Raw genomic sequence first — 26,846 nt, 5'->3', positions numbered from 1 at the left:
CTGTCATCACGAAAGGCAGCAGCCGGAATTATACACATCTGAGAGGCAGAGCCAGAAAACATTCAGTTCCAAAGTGTGCAAAGAGAAAAATTGTTTTGCAGATCTCTCTCTTCTCTCCATCAATCTCTCTCTATATATTGTGAATGTTCCAGTGGTTCTCAGTAGTCAGGTTAATAGCTTGGAGATCAATTTTTTAAAATAATTTAATGAAAGAGCACTTTTCTTATTTAGGCTAAATGTCTTTCTCAGGGTTGAGCTTGCACTTTATTGATTTGAGCTCTGAGCAGCTCTGTATTGTTTTGCCCCTTTGTTGCAATTTTCAAGATTGTTTTTGCAGTTTGTGCCACATCTTTGTTGAATAAAAATAGTCTTATTTCAACTCAATTGTGATTAATCACTAACATGAAAATGTAAAATGTGTTGTTGAAAACCACCTGTAAAGTTAACCAAGAATGTTATTTAATCTGCAGGGATTGTAATGAAAACAGTAAAGAGTAAAAGTTAGATTTCATGGGGTCCTTTAGAGGAGATTTAAATATATCGAGATATATATCGTATATCGTGAAATGGAGAAAATGTATCGAGATATTCATTTTTTCCCATATCACACAGCCCTACGGTCAATTTAGAGCCATCAGTTAACCTAACCTGCATGTCTTTGGACTGTGGGGGAAACCGGAGCACCCGGAGGAAACCCACGCGGACACGGGGAGAACATGCAAACTCCGCACAGAAAGGCCCTCGCCGGCCACAGGGCTCGAACCCAGACCTTCTTGCTGTGAGGCGACAGCGCTAACCACTACACCACCGTGCCGCCCCCTTTAAGATGCTATTTCACCAAAACACAAAAATCTCAGGGCGGCACGGTGGTGTAGTGGTTAGCGCTGTCGCCTCACAGCAAGAAGGTCCTGGGTTTGAGCCCCGGGGCCGGCGAGGGCCTTTCTGTGTGGAGTTTGCATGTTCTCCCCGTGTCTGCGTGGGTTTCCTCCGGGTGCTCCGGTTTCCCCCACAGTCCAAAGACATGCAGGTTAGGTTAACTGGTGACTCTAAATTGACCGTAGGTGTGAATGTGAGTGTGAATGGTTGTCTGTGTCTATGTGTCAGCCCTGTGATGACCTGGCGACTTGTCCAGGGTGTACCCCGCCTTTCGCCCGTAGTCAGCTGGGATAGGCTCCAGCTTGCCTGCGACCCTGTAGAAGGATAAAGCGGCTAGAGATAATGAGATGAGACAAAAATCTCACCTCAAATCTTCCTACAAAGTTCCTGTTACACCAGTTTAAAATAAAACAATCGTAAAAAAAGTCAGTCAGTCTAAAGATGGCTAAAGCCTTGCTAGCCATGTGCGTTTTTCTTCACACAGCCAATGTCAGGCTTCGATGACGTTTTTGGATTAGTTACACGCTGCAATGAAAAGGACAGAAGCCTAATCAATTCAGCTTGTGATCAGATACTGGCTGTCAAACTCAGTGATGCACTTGTGGCACAATCACAGCCTCTCTTTTCACTTTCAGAGAAAACCAGCGTTTAAAGGAGATACGCAGAACCATGGCCTCACTTTTTGTTTATAAATGCCTTGAGACCTCAAGAATGGCACAGGAATAGTTTTAAGCGTGAACAATAAATCTAATATAGTAATTTTTACAATTAAAATGATTCATATAGGGAGCGGTCTGAGTGAATGACCTTGACATCTGTGACGTCACAGCAGAAAGGCTATCGGTCTCATCGCCATTTCCGCTATACTAAAACACAGAGCTAACTGCAACTTCGAGCTTCCATTTTGAGCTAATTTATCGCCATGCAACGTAGACGTGCTGCTGGCCGGTGCAGCATCACGACAGAAGGTGGCTTTATGTTGCATTCATGGCCCAAGAATGTTCAAACTGCAAAGATTTGGATGTGTTTTGCAAGAAATTCACGGGCGCATTTTACTGATGACTCATACGATACCTCTGATCTGTTGAGGAGCGTCAGCTATAAGCCCATATTGAAAGAGGGTTCAGTCCCAACAATTAAAGGAAAAGAAAACTACAAGAAAAGGAAAGTAAGTTCAGTTGCACCAGTTCTCCCGGAGCGTGAACCGAGCAGCAATGGTGGAGTACTCCGTATGGAGAAAACGGAGAATGAGTGGACCAGTCGTCAGATTTCTCCACTGGATATGCTTTTTTTTGGGGGGGGGGGGGGGGGGGGGGGGGGGGGGTTACAAGATATGCTTGCCTCAGCAGCAATATCTCACCCTTACATGAAAGAAGCGAATGAACGAAGAACTGAAAGTCAGATTGTTTCAAAACAATCGGCCACAAGATCGGCCTTCAAGAAGTGAGAACACAGACGGGTAAGATGCGACTCTCATTTGGCTACATAACAAAAGCAACAACACTCGTTGTTTACCTGCATTTAGATTAATACAACCCCGATTCCAAAAAAGTTGGGACAAAGTACAAATTGTAAATAAAAACGGAATGCAATAATTTACAAATCTCAAAAACTGATATTGTATTCACAATAGAACATAGACAACATATCAAATGTCGAAAGTGAGACATTTTGAAATTTCATGCCAAATATTGGCTCATTTGAAATTTCATGACAGCAACACATCTCAAAAAAGTTGGGACAGGGGCAATAAGAGGCTGGAAAAGCTAAAGGTCCAAAAAAGGAACAGCTGGAGGACCAAATTGCAACTCATTAGGTCAATTGGCAATAGGTCATTAACATGACTGGGTATAAAAAGAGCATCTTGGAGTGGCAGCGGCTCTCAGAAGTAAAGATGGGAAGAGGATCACCAATTCCCCTAATTCTGCGCCGACAAATAGTGGAGCAATATCAGAAAGGAGTTCGACAATGTAAAATTGCAAAGAGTTTGAACATATCATCATCTACAGTGCATAATATCATCAAAAGATTCAGAGAATCTGGAAGAATCTCTGTGCGTAAGGGTCAAGGCCGGAAAACCATACTGGGTGCCCGTGATCTTCGGGCCCTTAGACGGCACTGCATCACATACAGGCATGCTTCTGTATTGGAAATCACAAAATGGGCTCAGGAATATTTCCAGAGAACATTATCTGTGAACACAATTCACCGTGTCATCCGCCGTTGCCAGCTAAAACTCTATAGTTCAAAGAAGAAGCCATATCTAAACATGATCCAGAAGCGCAGACGTCTTCTCTGGGCCAAGGCTCATTTAAAATGGACTGTGGCAAAGTGGAAAACTGTTCTGTGGTCAGACGAATCAAAATTTGAAGTTCTTTATGGAAATCAGGGACGCCGTGTCATTCGGACTAAAGAGGAGAAGGACGACCCAAGTTGTTATCAGCGCTCAGTTCAGAAGCCTGCATCTCTGATGGTATGGGGTTGCATTAGTGCGTGTGGCATGGGCAGCTTACACATCTGGAAAGACACCATCAATGCTGAAAGGTATATCCAGGTTCTAGAGCAACATATGCTCCCATCCAGACGACGTCTCTTTCAGGGAAGACCTTGCATTTTCCAACATGACAATGCCAAACCACATACTGCATCAATTACAGCATCATGGCTGCGTAGAAGAAGGGTCCGGGTACTGAACTGGCCAGCCTGCAGTCCAGATCTTTCACCCATAGAAAACATTTGGCGCATCATAAAACGGAAGATATGACAAAAAAGACCTAAGACAGTTGAGCAACTAGAATCCTACATTAGACAAGAATGGGTTAACATTCCTATCCCTAAACTTGAGCAACTTGTCTCCTCAGTCCCCAGACGTTTACAGACTGTTGTAAAGAGAAAAGGGGATGTCTCACAGTGGTAAACATGGCCTTGTCCCAACTTTTATGAGATGTGGTGTTGTCATGAAATTTAAAATCACCTAATTTTTCTCTTTAAATGATACATTTCCTCAGTTTAAATATTTGATATGTCATCTATGTTCTATTCTGAATAAAATATGGAATTTTGAAACTTCCACATCATTGCATTCCGTTTTTATTTACAATTTGTACTTTGTCCCAACTTTTTTGGAATCGGGGTTGTACATGTAACTTGTGTTGTGTATTTAAGTTACCGCTATAAGATTATTGAATTTGCTTCAGAATGTGATTGTCTCAGTTCCTCTGATTATTTAATTAGCCTTTTATGTTTTATCAGTGAAAATGCATGCATGTACATGTATGTTGCACAAGTTAGAACACCTATCCTGTTTTAATGAGAGTCACATGAGACCGTCAGTTCAATTCCATCCAATTCTCTAGACGGCTTTGTTCTCTAGCTTTATTTTGTAAGGTGGGGGCCTCCATGGCCGACGTGTTACTATCGTATTCACTTTCCGATGGTTCTAACTGATACGGTTCTACGTGTATAGCAGTAGCATGTGTACACACACTAATTTCAGGACTATCACAGTCAGCTGTATTACTATCTGAGGAATCCGAAGAATCTCCCATAAATCCGAACAAAGAGGCCACTGAAACCACTCTCGCCTGCCAAGTCCGGCTTTGGTCTCTAGTTGTCAAAGGCCTCGGCCTTAAAACCGGTTCCCGCTGTGACATCGCGCACTCAGGGCTGGCTGACTCAGCAGGGCAGCTCGAATGCCAACTTTGCGGTTGATTTTAATTCTCAAAATATTTTTTTATTCCCATTTATGCAGCCGACAAGAGTCAAAGATGGAGATACTACCCATTCAGAACTTTATTTAAAAATAAAGGTTCTGCGTATCTCCTTTACAACTGAAATTTTAAAATGTGATTGAGATACGAGCAAAAGGGGAACATATTTCAGTCAGAAAAGCTCGTTTTCAAAACTATACATTGTAGTGTTTCCCCTCCCCCTACACACACATTTTAAGGTCCAGAGGGAAGAAAAAAAAACCCACAGGAGTGCAGTTCTATTTGTGTTTGAAAATAAATGTAAAAGACTTAAATATGACTCCTTTAACTGTTTAGGTCCAAATGCTCTGTAATAGGAGTCACGAGGGAGCGGTCCTGCAGGTGACCATCCTCATCCATCCAGCCAGTCCCCCCCCCAAAAAAAAGCCAGTAAACTTAGGGAAAACACTGCATAGACTACAATTTCACCTTTTCAAGGGTTTTCGGAGGCCATCACACACACAGCACATCTCAACATACTCAAGGACATAAAGAGAGAACTGGTGGTGAGTTATACCTTTTCACATTGAGAGGAGAGATGAGAAGTTGGGTTTTAACCCAGACTGCAGCACTGTGGAGGATGGTACCCTTTGTGACACCGGCCCCCAAGTGCGTGACCAATGAGTGCATTCCAACCGTGTAAGCATGTTTCAGCTTCTCCCACAGAGTGTCTGACACACACACACAAATTTTTAGAGTTCACACTAATATCAAAAGTCAAACAAGATAAGCAAGTTAATTAAGCAGTACAAGACAAGAACTAAAAGCAAGCACACACTGTCCAGTGTGCAAAAGACAAGAGATGGATGACAGCAAGCACAGTTTTTATGATGCAGAGGAGACAGGCCATGATTACAGATGAGAAAAAAGAAAAATCTCAATGACATCTATTTCAGTTCCATGTTACAACAAACATTACAAAAGGTGGGGAAGGGGGGAAAAATACAATAAAAGTGTGTGTGTTTCAGTCCAATAACAGCATATCTAAACAAAATGTTCCAAAGTGTGACTTGCAGCCAATGCACCAAAACTCCGATTTAACAACTAAAATAAATTACAAGGCAGAAAGTTACCGGAGAGGTGTGTTATCATCTGATCCTGAGCACACAGCTGGAAGATAGTGAGCAGCAGCTCCTCGGCAGCAGGCAGCAGCAGACAGCCTTTCACTGATGAGAAGAAGTTAAAAGCTACATCAGATATGAAGGAGACCAGAGGTTCCATGTTGCCAGCATCAGACATGCCCTTTGCTTCAGACAGCGTAGCGTGAAGCCGCTCAATGATCTGCTCGACGTACACCTTTCCTATCAGCGACTCTGGAGGAACGAAAACAAGACAATAAATTAGGATCCGAATTATAAGACCAATTTATTACTCACTATGTTAGAAAATATCATTAGTACAGATAATGTGTTACATTCAACATACTGTACATATGAACAGAATCCCAGATTAATCCAAGTGATAGGGTAACAACATTAGTTCCATACAATACAACCCCGATTCCAAAAAAGTTGGGACAAAGTACAAATTGTAAATAAAAACGGAATGCAATGATGTGGAAGTTTCAAAATTCCATATTTTATTCAGAATAGAACACAGATGACATATCAAATGTTTAAACTGAGAAAATGTATCATTTAAAGAGAAAAATTAGGTGATCTTAAATTTCATGACAACAACACATCTCAAAAAAGTTGGCACAGGGCCATGTTTACCACTGTGAGACATCCCCTTTTCTCTTTACAACAGTCTGTAAACGTCTGGGGACTGAGGAGACAAGTTGCTCAAGTTTAGGGATAGGAATGTTAACCCATTCTTGTCTAATGTAGGATTCTAGTTGCTCAACTGTCTTGGGTCTTTTTTGTCGTATCTTCCGTTTTATGATGCGCCAAATGTTTTCTATGGGTGAAAGATCTGGACTGCAGGCTGGCCAGTTCAGTACCCGGACCCTTCTTCTACGCAGCCATGATGCTGTAATTGATGCAGTATGTGGTTTGGCATTGTCATGTTGGAAAATGCAAGGTCTTCCCTGAAAGAGACGTCGTCTGGATGGGAGCATATGTTGCTCTAGAACCTGGATATACCTTTCAGCATTGATGGTGTCTTTCCAGATGTGTAAGCTGCCCATGCCACACGCACTAATGCAACCCCATACCATCAGAGATGCAGGCTTCTGAACTGAGCGCTGATAACTTGGGTCGTCCTTCTCCTCTTTCGTCCGAATGACACGGCGTCCCTGATTTCCATAAAGAACTTCAAATTCTGATTCGTCTGACCACAGAACAGTTTTCCACTTTGCCACAGTCCATTTTAAATGAGCCTTGGCCCAGAGAAGACGTCTGCGCTTCTGGATCATGTTTAGATACGGCTTCTTCTTTGAACTATAGAGTTTTAGCTGGCAACGGCGGATGGCACGGTGAATTGTGTTCACAGATAATGTTCTCTGGAAATATTCCTGAGCCCATTTTGTGATTTCCAATACAGAAGCATGCCTGTATGTGATGCAGTGCCGTCTAAGGGCCCGAAGATCACGGGCACCCAGTATGGTTTTCCGGCCTTGACCCTTACGCACAGAGATTCTTCCAGATTCTCTGAATCTTTTGATGATATTATACACTGTAGATAATGATATGTTCAAACTCTTTGCAATTTTACACTGTCGAACTCCTTTCTGATATTGCTCCACTATTTGTCGGCGCAGAATTAGGGGGATTGGTGATCCTCTTCCCATCTTTACTTCTGAGAGCCGCTGCCACTCCAAGATGCTCTTTTTATACCCAGTCATGTTAATGACCTATTGCCAATTGACCTAATGAGTTACAATTTGGTCCTCCAGCTGTTCCTTTTTTGTACCTTTAACTTTTCCAGCCTCTTATTGCCCCTGTCCCAACTTTTTTGAGATGTGTTGCTGTCATGAAATTTCAAATGAGCCAATATTTGGCAAGAAATTTCAAAATGTCTCACTTTCAACATTTGATATGTTGTCTATGTTCTATTGTGAATACAATATCAGTTTGAGATTTGTAAATTATTGCATTCCGTTTTTATTTGCAATTTGTACTTTGTCCCAACTTTTTTGGAATCAGGATTGTATGATGATTACTCAGTGTGCATTTTTGCCTGTGTGTATTTACCATCATCATGCTGCTGAGATAGGGCCAGACTAATGAGGCGCCAATTGTGGTTATGTTGGTCCAAGGCAGAGGATGCAGAGGGAGAACCTTTCAGCCCCACAGCACACAGCTCACCAGCCAGACTTACCACACGCTCACCTAACACAGACCCTCTTAACCAGCCTGCGCACACCTTCAAATTCCCAGCATCAGCACATGCCTGACACACACACAAAACACACCAGTTAAGAATGTACAGCTATGAGCTACATGACTTGTTGGGGCAGCACGGTGGTGTAGTGGTTAGCACTGTCGCCTCACAGCAAGAAGCTCCTGGGTTTGAGCTCAGCGGCCGACGGGGGGCCTTTCTGTGTGGAGTTTGCATGTTCTCCCCGTGTCTGCGTGGGTTTCCTCCAGGTGCTCCGGTTTCCCCCACAGTCCAAAGACATGTAGGTTAGGTTAACACGGGGCAACCTTGGTCAGAGGTTGGGCTGAAGTGCCCATTTAACCCACAGCTGTGTCCCGGGTGCCAAAGCATAGCTGCCCACTGCTCTGGGTGTGTGTGGGTGTGGGCGTTCATTGCTCACTTGTGTGTGTTCACTGCTTCAGATGGGTTAAGTGCAGAGGTTAAATTTCACTGTGTGTTTAAGTCTGTGCTTGAGTGTACATGTGACAAATAAATGCTTCTTGGCTTGGCTTCTACAACTGAAAAGTCAAAAGTGCTGGCCTAAACTCTGGAGCGACATGGGCTACGGTTATTTTTGCCACAAATGTATTGCAGATCACTCAAAGTTAAAATCCACCCATTATCTTTTCTGCTTACCCATCAGGGTCACGCAAGGTAGCTGGAGGCAATTGCAGCTGACTTCACATGAGAGACGGGGTACACCCTGGACAGGTCATTAATCTATCACAGGGCTAAGATAGCGACAAACAACCATTCACACTCATTCACATCTATGGGCAATTTAGAGCAGACAGTTGACCTAATCCACATGCCTTTGGATGGGGGGGGGGGGGGGGGGGGGGACCTGGAGAGAACCCATGCAGGCACGGGGAGAACACGCAAACTCCACACATGTAAATCCAGTCGGCCACGAGGCTTGAACCCAGAACCTTCCTGCTGTGATGTGACACTGCCTCTGTACCACCCAGGTTAGAACCCATTTTCCATTACATTACAGGCATTTAGCAGACACTCTTATCCAGAGCGATGTACAACATACCCAGAGCAGCCCGGGGAGCAGTTGGGGGTTAGGTGCCTTGCTCAAGGGAACTTCAGCGATTCCTGCTGGTCCAGGGAATCGAATTGGCGACCTTTTGGTCCCAAGCTGTTTCTCTAACCATTAGGCCATGGCTTCCCCTTAATTTAATATTAAAACTGAATGGAACAACTGGGTGCAAGACAGTCTGCACACTGTGTACCATAGAGTATCATTCTCAACAGGTTTCAGCAAGACCTGCGTTATCTTTACTTATTACTACTACGCATTTCAAAACGCTCAAAACATTATCACAAAAATATGACTGCTCTGGTGGGAACAGTGGTAGAAGTGTGTCAGTTTTCAAATTAAATCACTATCACAGTTGAACAACCAAAAACATTAGGCCTACATATTGATAAAATGCTAAACTGGGTTTGTGTCAGCATTCTAGTTTGGTGGTTTATGTTTTCAGTGACTGAAGGAGAAGGCAGCCATTGGGCTTTAAAAAAAAAACAACCTTTCATTGTGACTGACTGCACCATTTAAATGTGTGCCACCTTGTGCCTGTACATATCCGTCAAGCACAAACTTAGCAACATATTTTTGCACTATGTGGCAAAGCACAGCACCTAGCAGTCTCTCAAATTTGAAGTTTAAATGTCCAAAGAGAAACTTCGGTAACTTATTTTATTTATGTCAGAGTCATTCAGTGACTTATTTTAGATAATATTTCCAAGAAAATGTGTATACCGTGATGTGATCTATTCCATAACCATTAAAACCTGATATACCCCACCCCTACACTCCATTACCCTGTTTCAACATACCTTTTGGATAATCTGCAGAATAACACCCCAGTTTAAATCCACCTACATATTTTTTGGGGGGGGGGGGGGGGGGGGGGGGGGGGACGAGAGACAGAGAGAAAAAAAAAGTAAACATCTGAGCAAAATGAGTAGATCCACTGGAAAATACACTATATGGTCCAAAAAGTTTGTGGACATCTGATCATAACACCCCGATGTGCTTTCTGAACATCTCATTTCCAATTTAGTCCTCCTTTACTGATAATAACAACCTCCACCCTTCTGTGAAGGCTTTCTACCAGATTTTGGAACGTAGCTGTGGGGATTTGCTCATTCAGCCACTGAGGTCATGTGCGGGGGCCTGGAGCATGCTGACATTCCAATTCATCCTCAGTGAGGTTGAGGTCAGGGATCTGTGCAGGTCACTTAAGTTCTTTTGGTTCAGCTTTTGCAAACCATGTCTTCATGGACCTCACTTTGTGCACAGGCGCAATGTCGTGCTGGAACAGGTTTGGGCCTCTTAGTTCCAGTGAAGGGAAACTGCAATGCTACAGCATACAACAACATCCTATAAAATTATGGGCTTCCAATTTTGTGGCAAAGGTTCGAGTAAGGCACACATATGGGTGTGACGGTCAGGTGTCCACAAATCTTTTCACATAGTGTAATTAGTTGAACTGGCTATCGTACGGTGATGTGGTTGAGTACAAGAGTCTGGTCTGCGTTCGAGCTGCAGCACTGCAAAGAACTGAACACCATGTCCACCAGGAAGTCTGTGTCCTTCCTGTTGTCCTGCCTGAGCCACACCACCACCCTGTGCAGGAGGAAACGGATGGCTGGATTTTCTGACAACTCGGCGTCCAATTCCATTTCTGACTTTCCATCTTCTGGTTTCAGCAGCCTTTGGAACACCTGGGCATTTGGGAAAGCCTGCAGCAACAGAGCCAGGAAGTGCAGGTGCCTCTCTGAATCACACTCGCTCACATACACCATGTTCAGCTCAGCCAGCTGGCACACTAGCTCCAACAGGTGGCTGCTCCTCAGGGGAGAATACTGCTTCTCCTGCCCCTGTAAGGTCTCAACCTCTGGAGTTTGGCTCAAGTTTTCCTCCACTCGCCCCTTCACTTCCTCCTCAGAGAAGCAGACTTTTACCGCTTTCTTTCTCGTCCCTTGTTTGGTGCAGTAGCTGGCTGGATTCTGCATGATCTGCAACAGTGAGGCAATGCCCTGCAGCACCACCTGCTCAACCTCCTGCTCCTCATGGTCCACATAGCGCACACACAGGCTGCCTAAACCCTCCCAGAAATCTGCCAGAAGTCTGAGGAAAGTGACTGCTTCATTCCCGTCTGCTCGCTTCTCCCAGGAGACGAGCATCTCAGTGATCTGAGGGAACAGAGGGCCACTTTGCAGTGCACGGCTTCCAAGAGCTTTGTCTATCAAGGGCAGGAGCTGAAAAGAAAAAAAAAAAAAAAAGCAGAGGTGAAAAAGAGGAACAACCAAAACTGCTGCCTTTTATGAAAAGATCAGCAACGGAGCAACTGTTCATCTGTAGAAATCACAAAAACACAAGATACTAATAACAGCTACACTAACGCTGCAATTAACGTACACACGTGAAGAAACTAAAAGCCCTTTATTTCATAAAAATTTCAATTAACTGCTTTCTAAACACTGTTGCCAAACAGCAGCTGACCAACTTTATCTTAGCAACTGTAACTAAAAAATCTCGCTAGTTAGCAATGACAGAAGAATGCTGTGAGGAAAAGATTATATAGTATATATATATATATATATATATATATATATATATATATATATATACACACACACACACACACATACATAATATATATATATATATAAAAGGCATATCAGGTGAATATTCAAGTTCAATCCAAATTGATTGAAACTGCTCTCAGTGAATTCAGAACTGAATGCGAAACGTACTTTTTACAGAATTAAAATAGGTTTAAGCGTTCTTGAGATATTACAAATCAAAGACTGAAAAAAACGACTTAATTTTTAGAAAACTGCCGTAATATTATGTATTCAGATAACATGGTCCAAAATGGGCCTCATTAACAAATGAGACCAAAATGTTTTTTCTTAATGACTTTAATTTTCCAAGCCATTTAAATGTAAATTGGCAGGCACACAGATGGTTGTATACTGAATACGTTTGAAAAATCAGTAAAAAATTATGCAAATTCGTATTTAGTTAGTATTAATTATGCTAATTAGGTAAAACCGTTAAATCAGTACACTCTTCAGAGTTTCACCAAATCGCTTTATTTGTGCAATATAAAAGCTGATCTTAACTCTCCTTTATACATCACAAAGAAGGAGAAATCAATGTTAATGATAAAATATGCATCAATAAGAATTGAATGTCATTCCCATCTACCATTCTCTATGAAAAGAAAGTAATAAAAGAATATTTCTAATAACCTCTTTGTGCTCTGTAGGCCTTTGTATTTCTAAGTAGTAGGGGTGGCACGGTATTTGTACTCGTATTGGACCGTCACGGTACGGGGGTCACGGTCCGGTACATGCATTGTCACGGAGAATACACGGTACTCCTTTTTTTTTTTAATAAGAACTAAACGGGGGCGGCACGGTGGTGTAGTGGTTAGCGCTGTCGCCTCACAGCAAGAAGGTCCGGGTTCGAGCCCCGTTGCCGGCGAGGGCCTTTCTGTGCGGAGTTTGCATGTTCTCCCCGTGTCCGCGTGGGTTTCCTCCGGGTGCTCCGGTTTCCCCCACAGTCCAAAGACATGCAGGTTAGGTTAACTGGTGACTCTAAATTGACCGTAGGTGTGAATGTGAATGGTTGTCTGTGTCTATGTGTCAGCCCTGTGATGACCTGGCGACTTGTCCAGGGTGTACCCCGCCTTTCGCCCGTAGTCAGCTGGGATAGGCTCCAGCTTGCCTGCGACCCTGTAGAAGGATAAAGCGGCTAGAGATAATGAGATGAGATGAGAAGAACTAAACGCGGAACTGCTGTGTCACGTGAGGATTCATTCAGGGCATATTAACCATTTGCACCTGGAAACTCTTGATTGGTCTAGCTTTTCCAACCTCGCCTAAACGCCTTCAAAATACAACTGCTGCTTGGTATGGCTCCTTATTTTTCTTTGCGGCTGCAAGTTTGAAGAGAAGTATGCACGAATGCAAGAATGGCGAGTGACCGCACACCGGAGTTAGAAGACCCGCCTGCATCGTTTAAATCAACGGTGTGGGATAATTTCAGGTTCCCCGTGACTTACAATAAAGGTGAGCGAGAAGTAGACAAAACGAAGACTGTCTGTCGGCGTTGTTCGACAGTGGTTGGTTATGCAAATGGGAACACTTCGAACATGCTAAAGCACATCCGACGACATCACCCAGGCATCCCCAGAACTGGAACAAGACCGAAAAAAAAAAAAGTGTCCAGTCACTTCTCCCCACCGTGTTTCACCAACCACTAGACAAACTCTACTAGAGTGAAAAAAAATTACCGACGCAATTGGGATTTATATTGCATCCGCAATGCGCCCATACTCCGCTGTGGAAGAGGAAGGCTTCAAATATTTGTTACATGTGCTAGAACCACGTTTCACGGTGCCATCCTGCAGCCGTATTAAACAAACGGTAGTACCAGACATTTACAAAAGAACAAGGCACGTAGTAGAATTGGAGTTGTCAGCGGCTCCAATAGAAATTGCTCTCACAACTGATTCGTGGACGTCTCGAGCTACCGAAAGCTTTCTCACAGTAACGGCGCATTTTATCAGCTCTTCGTGGGAGATGAGAACGGTAGTCATACAAACGCGCCCCTTGTACGAGCAGCACACAAGTAGCCAGAGAAGTGCTGGAAAGAGCACAACAGGTATGCATTTAAGAAAATAATAATAATAAATAATAATATATAAAATGTTATTTCTTAAGTGACTAATCTACTGTTACACCATAATGCTCAATTTATTGTTTTCCCCCTTTTCACATTGCAGAATGATCTGTCTCTGTCCACACAGGAGGACAGACCATCAACTTCACAGGCCACTCCTTTGCCAGTGAAGGCAGAGGAGTCAGAGGTATCCTCCTTCCCACCTCCTTCCAAGAGGTCAGCGATGGCAGAAATTTCTGGCTCCCTCTTCAGGGCTGATCAGAGGAGCCAGCCTACTTTGAATCAGAAGTTAAAGGAAGAAGTCAGTGCTTACATGGCAAAAGAATGTGCCTCAGTTGACTCTGACCCGCTTTCCTGGTGGAAATGTCACGAATCTCTGTATCCTAATTTAGCTATATTGGCAAAAAGTTACTTGGCCATACCTGCTACATCAGTGCCCAGTGAAAGGGTGTTTTCAACAGCAGGTGACAGTTACGGCCACTAGATCTACACTCGGCACTGATCGTGTGGACAAACTAGTTTTTTTGAAGAAAAACTTAAAAATTGAATGAAGGTGTAATACATTAAGAGGTACATACTGCAGTTTATAATTGCAAAAATGGATTGAAGTTTATTACTGTTAAAACACTGTACCTCAGTATTATGTTGTGATCTGTGGCCTTGCCTTCATTGTTCCACTTTTCATTTTGATTCAGAATATTTCAGCTACCTATTTTTGAACAATAAATACCCTTAAGGACAACCTTTTTGTTTTTTTTTTTGTTTTTTTCCCCTGCACCATACCGAAAATGTACCGTACCCGTGGGGTCTGGACCGAGGTACGTACCGGACCGTCACTTTTGTGTACCGTGCCACCCCTACTAAGTAGGGCCTACTAGTGTTTATATTCAAGAATATAAATGATTATTATTTCGATTAATATTCACAGCTTTCAAAGCGAAACTCAAAAAAAAAAAAAAAAAACTGTTATCCACATCCAACAAACAATTCCAATTAACTAAACTGAAATTGACGCTCGCGTTTCTGACTTCCGGTTTTTTTAAAATCTCATTCCAACCACTAAGATCTCAATATTTTTCATCAAAACAACTGCAACCCTGATTCCAAAAAAGTTGGGACAAAGTACAAATTATAAATAAAAACGGAATGCAGTAATTTACAAATCTCAAAAACTGATATTGTATTCACAATAGAACATAGACAACATATCAAATGTCAAAAGTGAGACATTTTGAAATTTCATGACAGCAACACATCTCAAAAAAGTTGGGACAGGGGCAATAAGAGGCTGGAAAAGTTAAAGGTACAAAAAAGGGACAGCTGGAGGACCAAATTGCAACTCATTAGGTCAATTGGCAATAGGTCATTAACATGACTGGGTATAAAAAGAGCATCTTGGAGTGGCAGCGACTCTCAGAAGTAAAGATGGGAAGAGGATCACCAATCCCCCTAATTCTGCGCCGACAAATAGTGGAGCAATATCAGAAAGGAGTTCGACAGTGTAAAATTGCAAAGAGTTTGAACATATCATCATCTACAGTGCATAATATCAAAAGATTCAGAGAATCTGGAAGAATCTCTGGGCGTAAGGGTCAAGGCCGGAAAACCATACTGGGTGCCCGTGATCTTCGGGCCCTTAGACGGCACTGCATCACATACAGGCATGCTTCTGTATTGGAAATCACAAAATGGGCTCAGGAATATTTCCAGAGAACATTATCTGTGAACACAATTCACCGTGCCATCCGCCGTTGCCAGCTAAAACTCTATAGTTCAAAGAAGAAGCCGTATCTAAACATGCTCCAGAAGCACAGACGTCTTCTCTGGGCCAAGGCTCATTTAAAATGGACTGTGGCAAAGTGGAAAACTGTTCTGTGGTCAGACGAATCAAAATTTGAAGTTCTTTATGGAAATCAGGGATGCCGTGTCATTCGGACTAAAGAGGAGAAGGACGACCCAAGTTGTTATCAGCACTCAGTTCAGAAGCCTGCATCTCTGATGGTATGGGGTTGCATTAGTGCGTGTGGCATGGGCAGCTTACACATCTGGAAAGACACCATCAATGCTGAAAGGTATATCCAGGTTCTAGAGCAACATATGCTCCCATCCAGACGACGTCTCTTTCAGGGAAGCCCTTGCATTTTCCAACATGACAATGCCAAACCACATACTGCATCAATTACAGCATCATGGCTGCGTAGAAGAAGGGTCCGGGTACTGAACTGGCCAGCCTGCAGTCCAGATCTTTCACCCATAGAAAACATTTGGCGCATCATAAAACGGAAGATACGACAAAAAAGACCCAAGACAGTTGAGCAACTAGAATCCTACATTAGACAAGAATGGGTTAACATTCCTATCCCTAAACTTGAGCAACTTGTCTCCTCGGTCCCCAGACGTTTACAGACTGTTGTAAAGAGAAAAGGGGATGTCTCACAGTGGTAAACATGGCCTTGTCCCAACTTTTTTGAGATGTGTTGTTGTCATGAAATTTAAAATCACCTAATTTTTCTCTTTAAATGATACATCTTCTCAGTTTAAACATTTGATATGTCATCTATGTTCTATTCTGAATAAAATATGGAATTTTGAAACTTCCACATCATGGCGTTCCGTTTTTATTTACAATTTGTACTTTGTCCCAACTTTTTTGGAATCGGGGTTGTAGTTATACTCTAAAATAGTTATTTATTTACATGAATTAGTTTGAGTTGAAAAAAATAATTAGGTAAACCTATGAACACTCACTTCAAAGTCTCCCGTGAAGCATAACACCAAAACTAGCAGACGGAAAATTTTGCTGAATATTTCATCAGAAACACTGAGAGCGAGAGAACATCCCTATAAAAGTCATCTGATTGATATTCATGAGTAATCCAGTCAGAAGAGAGCGAGCCTGCCCACTTTCCCGTGACTCAGAAAGCACCGGCAGTTTCCTGACGTCACGCGAGCACAGTTTTTACTCTGTTGTACCAACTTCAACCTGCTGTTACTCCCAAAGTACTGTACAGATCTTAACGAGATAAATTTCTTTGGAAAGCAGAAACTGTAAGCTTTTTAATGATTGTATTCACAATAGAAAATATTCAAGAGTGACATTCAGTGACAGATTTGGAAACTCAGATGAGCGTCTGCACACACAATTTTCACAGCACGGCCAGTGAGCGTCTGATATGGCTACGTTTATATTTTTGCTTTGTACCTGATCGCATGTCTTTTCCAAGGATCTCGAGGAATGGGTTTAATTTAACAAGAAATATTCTGATATTCTTATATAAAGTTATATTTGCCCAACCTGTAGTGTATACACTCAAATCTTTTTTTTAAACCCACATAGGTGACATGGATCACCGTAATTGTTATGAGATCTGTTTTTTTAACCCCTTTCTGAAATTTAAATGTACTACTCTACAAAAGAACTTAATTTGAAACGATCTATGTATCTTCTAGCCTTGTCGTTGGAAACTTCATAGCTTAAAAGGATAATTTCAAACCTTTGCACGCTGCAACCTAAACAAAGGAAGGTAAGGCTCAGCAAAGATTCAGCTGAATGTAAGTGTAAGGCCTGGGAAAGGAAAATATCCCTGCCCAACAGTACCACACCGATACACACAGCCCTAGAGCCACTCACCTGCTCGGAGATGAGCATGTTCTGGATGGCTCGCTGCTCTGGCTCCTCTCCGGCATTCTGTAGCAGAAAAAAACGGAGGCACTCCATGGTAGCAAAGACGATGGCTGCAGACTCTGAGGAACTGACTAAGGCACGCTCGCTGGAAAACCTAGAGCAGACAGACAGTGAGACACAGACACTCTGAGGACATTTAACCTTCGCTCAGCAGTGCGAATTAATGGATTTGAGGCTGACTATATTATATCAGGACATGTAAAGTAGCAGAAGACTGTTAACAGCATGTTTCAAAGTGTTTTATTCCTCTTAGAGCAATGACAAATGTTTTATCCAATTTATAGTTATATTTAATATGGAATGACCATGTAACAAATTTGTTCTTGTTATCACTTGTGTTATAGCAGCTATAATCAGCCATTTCCTCACTTCATCTTGGAGCTAATAAGACACTTTGTTGCCAAGCAACGTCAAAATTCTCCATCCTTAGGGGCAGAACAGCTTTATCTCAAACTACTCCAGTGCTGGAGACTCCTTCCATAAATCTTTTATAAACGTCTTTCTTGTATTAAATGACAGCATGATCTCCAAATTCCTACTCAGAAACTCGGGATGGTCTCCTCAACTCCAAGGTCCTCCAAGTTTATTAACATGGCTGCCAGAGCATCAACAATAAACAAAGCAGCATTTCTTACCTTTAAATGAGGTGTGCTGTGTATATGGGTCCGTCTCAGAAACTGGTCTCTCATTTGGGACATTATGGTCAAAAAATTAATGTTCTAATTTGACTATTTTTTTTTGCATTTACCCAGCACTCAATGTTTCTTCTGTCATGTTTAATAAGAATAAAGATAGTATTTTGCTCTATCTGGCCTCCACTGTGGAAAAAGTTTTTGATTTCAATTCAAATGCTTTTGTAAAATTGATTTACATATAAAATAACTACATCATGAAGAATTAAAGCCCCTCCTTCACAGATGAGTGAAAATATTGAATAAATTTCCTCTTTTTGATTGCTTGGGTTAAAAATGCCAAGCAATGATGACTGAATTGATTATTCACTTAAATATGAATAATATGATACATTTTGGGTATTTGATATGGCGAAATAGGACAAAATGGAAAAATCAAGAACACACCGGAAAGATGAGAATAACGGTGGTGGTAAAAGAACAGCGACTGTACCGGCTGAAGGTCGCACGGGTTTCTGCTGCGGCGCGCAAGCAACAGGGCATCACTACCGCACCAGACGGAGAGCGAGGCGGGGGCGGGGCAAAATGACTGGCCGTAGATTCGATCAAAAGTTCGATCTAAATTGACCATGGTTGCAAAATATTGGCCAAAAATACGCAAACACTACGAAATATTAAAGTCAGATGAAAAACATTCTATTGCCTTATACTGCAAGACTAAAACAAAATAAAACTGTCAAAACTCACCTTTTTTCAGTGATAACGTCCGAACAGATCACCCGCGTAACAGAAAGACCGCAAATGGAAGCACGATCAACTTCTAACTGTTGGAGTGGAAAATTCCATTCTACACATGCAAATTGTTAATGTGTGTCCTTCCCCGCACACAAATAACACGCTGCGGTAAAAAATAGACCACAACTCATTTTATAGCTCAGAAATTCATACAAGACCAGCTACCATCGTAACATATTCTGTAAGAAACATATTCTATACCTAACTTTCAGCTTTTGGTTCCGGGCGCTGCGCTGTGGCTGCCCTGCTGTCGTTCGCGTTTGGCACTGTGTGTGTTCTGTTTGTTTATTTATTTACTCGTCAGTCATTGTTTGGATGGATGTGATTAATCTTGCATGTAGTTCGCACTAAGGCTACAATGGACTTCGCATATTTGTGTGCGATTGGACTGCTTGCAGTGTTTTTAAACACTTGCTTCACCCGTGGCCACTTCCATGACCGTGTTGGCGTGGCAGGTGTAACACAATACAGCAGGGAATTCCTTCTCCTGTTGCGCGATCATATGCATACGGATCACAAACTCATTGTCAACTCCATACCAAACTACCTCAGAAGAAATCCAAAGAGATGTACTATCTGGACCAGACACAAACGGGGATCTAAAGGGGGCATTCGGCAGAAACTCAGAAGACTGAGAAACAAACTTCCTCTTCCCATCACCCTGCTGATCAACGCCCAGTCCCTGAGAGCAAAAACGGACGAGCTGACAGCGAATGTCCGGTACCTGCACGAGTATCGGAGTGCCTGCATCCTGGCCATCACAGAGACGTGGCTGGACAGCAACGTCTCTGACAGCGAGGTGGGACCCCCTGGATTTTCCGTGTTCCGCACTGACCGGGACCCTTCAACTACCGGGAAGATCCGAGGGGGCGGTGCCTGTCTGCTCATTCGGGACGAGTGGTGTAGGACTGTGGTGGTGAGAGAGAGCCTTTGTACTCCCGATATTGAACTGCTTTGTGTCTCTCTGCGACCCCCATATCTTCCAAGAGAGTTTCCCCAGATCTTTTACACCGTTGCATACATTCATCCCAAAGCGAACGCCAATAGGGCCTTAGATGCTATTTTTAATCTGTCCATTCTATTGATTTTAGAAGGTCACACTCATCCTCTGCCACAGTTGTGATGGGAGAGACCATTCAGACTGTCTCCACTTATAAATACCTGGGTGTCGTACTTGACAATAAGCTGAAATGGGACTCATGGACTGATTTACTGCATACCAAGACACAGCAAAGAATGTACTTCTTAAAGAAACTGCTTGTTTTTAAGGTTGACAAAAAGATGCTTCACATGTTTTATACTGCTTTTATTGAAAGTGTTTTAACCTTCTGTATTACTTGCTGGTTTGGCAATGCCACTGAGGCACAGAAAAAGGTGGTCAGAAAGACAGTCTCTACTGCCAGCAAGCTTCTTGGGATCACTCTGCCAAGTATGGAAAGTATTTATAGAGACAGACTTGTTAAAAAGGCTGATAACATTATTGAACAATACACACACACACACACACACGCTGTCCTTCATTTCAACTCCTGCCATCTGGACGTCGGTTTTGTCCCCCTCTGCTGTCCAAAAACAGGTCAAGGTTTTCTTTTGTACCCCAAGCGATAAAAGCCCTAAACGAGGCCAAGTGGTAATTCAGTCAACCAATGTAGTATTAGTGTGTGAATAGCAATTTTCTGTGTATGTGTTTTTTCTGTTGTTTTGGATGCCTGTCTGTGTCTCATGTCTTGTGCCAGCGACTGTACAGCAAATACAATTGCCCCATGGGGATCAATAAAGTTCTAACTCACTAACTTCTTTTTAAAAAACAAAATCGCAGATTTATAACTAAATGTTTATATGGCGTAGTGATTTTAAGTTACTACTTTTGGTGAGGTAGTGACCTTGACCCTGAGGCTTTCCGTTTAGATCAAAACACACGATCGTATTGGTTTTGGGTATGCGGAAAATGGAGTTACAACGGAGATCAAATATTTTGCATGATGTTTTATGACGGTTATGATTATTCTATGAGCGCACCAATCCTTAGGTGTATAAAGTTACAACTTAAAATACAATTAGTGATAACTGTAGACTTTTCAGTGGACTACAACCTTTTTAAGGGAATGCGATGTAGTCAACCATTTATCATGTCCCAGATCAAGCCGCCATTTTTCCACAAATTTGCAGAATTTTTCCCAAATTCTGAATATTCACATCAAAGATTTAGTTTTATCTGTATTATTTCTTGCATCATTTTATTTCAAATTAAAACCAACATCACCATTCAAAACCGTATAGCTGAGATCAAATCAACATACAGACATATTTGCTTGCGAAACCTGTAACAGTAACCATACAGGTCACTGCTTTGAGGAAGAAAATGTTATAGAACAGTAATGATCCTTCTAGCCAATCAGATTTGAGAAGCCTGCAGCAATGTGTTATAAGCAACATTATCTAGTCTCTCTTTAGACAGGTCTAAATCATATTCAATCAAACGTATTAATCAAAAGTCTCTAAAGCAGTGTCTCTCAACCACTGGGCCACGAATTTTTTTTCAAGTTGAAGTAAAATTTTTTTTTTTTTTTACTCGTAGTCAGGTACAATTGCTGGGTTGCATCCGAGGTCACATCCGTCTCATTAAGCTACGGTCGCACTACAGCTCGTGATACTTTGCGATAGGTCATCGATGAAAATGAGGCATTTTGGTGGCGATATACAGGTGAGCTAAAACTTGTGGTCACACAGCAGGTGACCACTTGACTGTCACGCCTTTGCGTACTTGAGCCTGGTGCAGCTCGAGCGGCCGCAGCACATTGCGCACGCGCTTGGGAGCCAGTCATTATGGGAAACACCTGGTACTGACTTGTGCGCAATCAGCACATGCACATACGAATGCTGTTTTCACAGAGGCTTTGCGAAGTATTACCATCATCACGGTCATGTTTGTTTCTAGCCATGTTTATAACGCTGTTTAAATGCTCTGCTTTATGACTGTGCTTTCTGTTTTGTTTTCGTAAATATCACGCCTGCTAATGAACACTCTTGCTGCACTTAGATCCGTCTACCTTGTAGTATCCTGATCCTCAGATCTTTAACCCGGCCACATCTCAAAAGTTGTACGCCTCCATGCTCTTCTAGGTTTTCATCCGTGTCCCCGTGTAGAACGATGTCTGCAGCACCAGGTAGTTTGAGATGCCGGAAACTCAACGGATGGATAATTTTCCAACTCGTAGGAAAAATCCTTCTTTGTTAGTGTGTAAGGATCTAATCCCATGGAGTCGTTTCTATATCAACTTCTTGGTTTTAATAACTTGATTGTTTGCTGTACACAAACATGGCAATAAGTTCTTGTGTTAATGGACCAGACTCCACTTTTGGATCATTAATCCTTTTTGACTGAGAATGCCCTGCATGCAGGGTTTTATGTTGGCTCCTGACACAGCCATACAGTTTTAAACACAATACTTACAATTAAAAACAGTTTGTTTTTATTGTATTTATTTAATTTCTGCGCTCCCATCTATAACAGGGAGTGACATTGGATTCTGTTAATCCACTTTACGGTATATTATTAGACGATAGATGAGCCAAAATAATGAGGGATCTTTTTTAATGGGCCCTGACTCGTTACAAGTATGAATACTGTAGGTGGGCCTTAACGGATGCAAACGGCGCGCCTTTTGGCGGATGTCGCCTTTTTCATGGCTGTCTGGGGGAATTGTGTGAATCGTGCAGATCCGATGAGTTGTTTTTTTTTTTTTTTTTGGGGGGGGGGGGGGGGGCGTTGGAGTGTCTGATTATAATTTCAAAGTAAATTCTGTATTAAAATTACTAAATAAGCAAATGCCGTTACAGTCCATTAAGCATGCACCGATACTGGCATCGGCCCCGATACTCCACTAATATACTTATACTCGTACTTGTCAAACAGTTGCCGATACCATGAACCGATACCAGTGCCGATCCCATGCGCCGATACCAATGTTCCCTGCAGCGCTTTTTGTTCCATTCGAGAGAGAAAAAAAAACTGAAGCATTGTTGAGCTCAGGCTTGAGCATAATATGATAGGCTATACCATGCGCCGATAGTGTTCCGTGAAGCGCCGTTTGCCAGTGTCCGTTCGAGGAAAAAAAGCCTCTCCCAGGAAAAAAATTGTAAATCTCAAGCATTGAGCGTAGGCTAATTTCGTCAGAAGACAAAAAAAATTGTTGGACAACAACCCATTTTTCCATGACGAAGATGTGTTTGCATAGTCATGAAACAGTGCCGTCACAACATCTTTCCCCAACACTGTCATTTTAAACATCTCTCCACACTCCACTCCCTTTCGCTGCCATGCGCAGATAGGCCTACGCTAAGATCCCCAACGTTGTCCTTTTTTAATGTTGGCTATTCGCCTAGGTAAGGGTTTTGTAGGACAGGCTACTCACTAACAAACAAATGAAAATCGGATTTTTGTATAAGTGAATCCAACCGGCAGAGTTTTTAAGTACGAGTCCAACCGGGAGAGTTTAAAGGGATAGTTCGGGATTTTTGACATGACTCTGTATGGCATCCCCATCAATAGTGTTGTGCAAACACACTGACTTACCCCCGACAGCATCCTGTGAGTCCAGTTCTTGTCCAGTTTTGGTCCAGACGAAAGTAGTCCGGCAAGTTTGTTGGGGTCACGAAAGTAAAACGTTTTTCGTCTCAAAACAGTATGTGTTCAAAAGAGTGATATATTTGCATCACAAAACCGTTGTCAAATAAAAAGTCAGACCTTGAAATCGCTTGGCACTATTTTCTCTCCCTTCTCATCACTGCGCGCTGCCGCCAGGTGACAGCGAAACGCAGACCCACTAAGCTGGTGGGAGACGAAGGCTGCACTCTATCCACGGCTTACACACGTGATGGCACGGAGGATGTGTATAGTGGCAGCATCTGTCCCCCCAGAGAGGATCTTTTCAAAAGCAGGACAGATTATAACTGAGAGGAGAAATAGAATCAGAATTAACTAGTTAATTGCAGCAATTAAAGGAATAGGTAGGAAAAGGAAGGCGCAAAGACACCGCGCAGTGCCTGAAAACGGGTTTTCAGGCGCTGCGCACCCGTTTTCAGGCGCTGCGCGGTGTCTTTGCGCCTGCAGCGGTGCTTTGCCTGTGCTGTGGCTGAAAATAGTTCCAGATATAAATTGGTCTAGTAAATCCCTTCGTGTTAATTTGCATTGATATGTGTACTCGATGTGACTGTACAAGTCATGAGAAATAATTATAAACAATCTTGAGTTATTTAATTCACTTTTGTAACGACAATGCTAGCTGGACACGCCGGATTACAGTGACTACGCTAAGCTAAGCTAACCGGGGCGTTTATAGATCAGGACAATGGCTGGGTCGGCTACAAAACGCTTTGGCTCACTCATCCAACTCTAGGGACTGACTCAATTTCATCTGGGGGTGGCGTACTCCTTTAAATCAAAAATAAAATCTCAGGAGCCGAAAGATCCGGCTCCTTATAGTAAGAAGAGCCAAAAGAGCCGGCTCCCGAAAAAGAGCCGAAATTCCCATCACTAGTAAACAATGAATGAAACAGCCGTGGCTGTCACCTGGCGGCAGCGCGCAGTGATAAGAAGGGAGAGAAAATAGTACCAAGCGATTTCGAGGTCTGACTTTTTATTTGACAACGGTTTTGTGATGCAAATATATCACTCTTTTGAACACATACTGTTTTGAGACGAAAAACGTTTTACTTTCGTGACCCCAACAAACTTGCCGGACTACTTTCGTCTGGACCAAAACTGGACAAGAACTGGACTCACAGGATGCTGTCGGGGGTAAGTCAGTGTGTTTGCACAACACTATTGATGGGGATGCCATACAGATTCATGTCAAAAATCCTGAACTATCCTTTTAAGAGTGAAGAGTGAGAGAGAGAGCTTTAAGAAATGGCTGATTGAGTTTTCCAACTTGTTTCAGTTGAGGGCAACGCTAAGACCAAGGAAACTGACGTCCCATCTACAGGTATGGAGCTCCACGAGCACGGGACGCGATGTTGCGAATGGACAGCAACAGCATCTGCCTAACAAGTTCTGCGACTGAACAAGAGCGTGCTCGAGGCATTCAACTCTCCTGCAGCACACAGCAGGATGTGCGCACATGCACATGAGAGGAGGGGGGGGGCATATTTTAGTCTGCATTACTGGCGATGGAAATTAAATAATACATCGTCGCCGGCCGCCACTGTTATCTTGTGCGCTCTCTGTGATGTTGCGATGGTCACTGCTCCTCCCTTTCACGCCCTTGTCTTGTTGCTAAATGTAATTGGAGTAGTTTAAGCGCACCACCAGAACAACCCTTAAGTCAACCAAGACCGCAATGTTGCGGAAGGCCGATGATAGAGGGGGTAAGTGACCAGCGGAGTGAAATGATCACGCTGCATGTGGTAACTCACTGCTCTCTCCTCCCTTCATCAACAATCGGTCTTACATGTTGCAAGAGTGCAAGTCTTTCTTGACTTCGAAAGTTGGACATTGTAATCTAATCCAAATAAATAGCAGCCTTTTTCAGAAATTGCAGCAGCTAAATATTTAATTCTTTGTGTAGGCTATTTGCAATGAGTGTAGTTTTCTGGGAGTGAATGTTGCGCGACAATCGAGAGAGGTTGCACACGGAAGCGCAGATAGCCTTGTAGTCCACGTTACACTGCCAGCAGACAGCGCCTCTTCATTTCACGGTAGCGCTTCTTTTGCAACATTGTTATGTAGGCCTAGTAGGCCTAGCGCAGCAGCGCTTAGGTTTTGCAACATTATTGTAACAATGTTGCAAAAGATAAGCGCTACCGTGAAGAGGCGCTGTGTGACGTGGACTCAAGGCTACTCTGCGCTTCTGGAGCAGCGGAGATTGTCAATGTGAACCCGTGTGCATGATCACTCCAGTTAGAAATGAAGTACTTTCCTTCCCACCTCTTGCTATTGTTGCACTGCATATGGTGCATTTCACTTTGCTCCTGTCTTCCTCCAAAATTTTATAAAAACGCCAAACTGCTGAGGACGACATGTTCGTTTGGTTGTAACGGCTGAGTCGTCTTCTCTATACACTCGTTCATGACTAGTTGTCTCCCTCTGCTGGGTACTGAATGTCAGTGCGCAGAGTTGTAGTGGGTGGTTGCGAGCATTGCGGCGGCCCGCGGGTGTTAGGCAGCTGGGCCATAGAAGGTTCACGCTGCACGTTCACGTGAAGAACCGGACCCTGGGCCATTAAACTTCATGCTTGGATGTTCACGTGTTGCGTCTGTTCTACTTTGACCGAGTAACCAACAATATGGACTCTTCGGATGACGACTAAAACAATGATATCAAAATCAAAACGATAGCCCAGTGCTTTTTGACGGCACACGCCCGAAGACTATAACACATACCTGTCGGTGATTTCACACGCTCATTCAAGTCCTCCCAAACTTGTGCCTTCTGGTCCCTGTCTTTATAATCCACCACACGCGGATCCCATAGCAGGGGCCTTTCTCGAACAAACTCGATCAACTTTTCTCGGTAGTCGTCCATTTTATCTCCCTAGACCCGTTCTGATTGGCTGGCGCGGCGGTGACCTTGGGGTCGTGCATGCATTGACTGGAATTTCCATCTTCACGCCTAGAAAAAAGTGTGCATGTTCATTTCTCGCTTCACGCGTGAAGCGTGCAGCGTGCAACGTGAACGCCGTTCTATGGCCCAGAGCAAGTCATGCTACGTTTGTCCACTTTTCTTTACACGCGTGTAGCGTGCAGCATGCAGCGTGAACCTTCTATGGCCCAGCTGCCTTAGATTATAGATATGTAGGTAGCCTATATTTTAATAACATCAACAGTATCGGTAGTACTCGGTATCGGCAAGTACTGAAATGATAGTACTCATACTCGTATCGGTTTTCACAAATGTGGTATCGGTGCATCTCTACAGTCCATGAAACATAGAAAGTATAAGTATGAGAAGAAAACAGTAAATCAGAAAGCTGCGTACGTAAAGCCAATTACGTAACTTACGTTGGACTGATGGAAATCCTTGCGCGTGCAGTGAAGTGCAGCCAGCAGCAGATAATGGCGCGCAGCCAATTGGCTTTACGTGCGCACTCCAACGCCCCCCC

The 26,846-nt window shown here is 43.0% G+C and overlaps 1 protein-coding gene across 1 annotated transcript in view; it reads right to left on the bottom strand.

Annotated features, from left to right (window-relative positions):
* ltn1 (listerin E3 ubiquitin protein ligase 1) overlaps positions 1 to 26,846 on the bottom strand; it is a 126,368-nt gene that overhangs the window by 49,822 nt on the left and 49,700 nt on the right. The window contains exons 9-14 of the mRNA XM_060909293.1: positions 17,264 to 17,411; positions 10,440 to 11,198; positions 9,771 to 9,812; positions 7,760 to 7,958; positions 5,699 to 5,938; positions 5,143 to 5,296 (exon numbers count right to left, since the gene is read on the bottom strand). Coding sequence (XP_060765276.1) covers positions 5,143 to 5,296; positions 5,699 to 5,938; positions 7,760 to 7,958; positions 9,771 to 9,812; positions 10,440 to 11,198; positions 17,264 to 17,411 — 1,542 coding nt within the window. The remainder of the gene's footprint in view (positions 1 to 5,142; positions 5,297 to 5,698; positions 5,939 to 7,759; positions 7,959 to 9,770; positions 9,813 to 10,439; positions 11,199 to 17,263; positions 17,412 to 26,846) is intronic.

This window comes from Neoarius graeffei, chromosome 25 (assembly GCF_027579695.1).
Source record: "Neoarius graeffei isolate fNeoGra1 chromosome 25, fNeoGra1.pri, whole genome shotgun sequence".
NCBI classification, from domain to species: Eukaryota; Metazoa; Chordata; class Actinopteri; order Siluriformes; family Ariidae; genus Neoarius; species Neoarius graeffei.
This window is presented reverse-complemented; position numbering and strand designations above follow the sequence as displayed.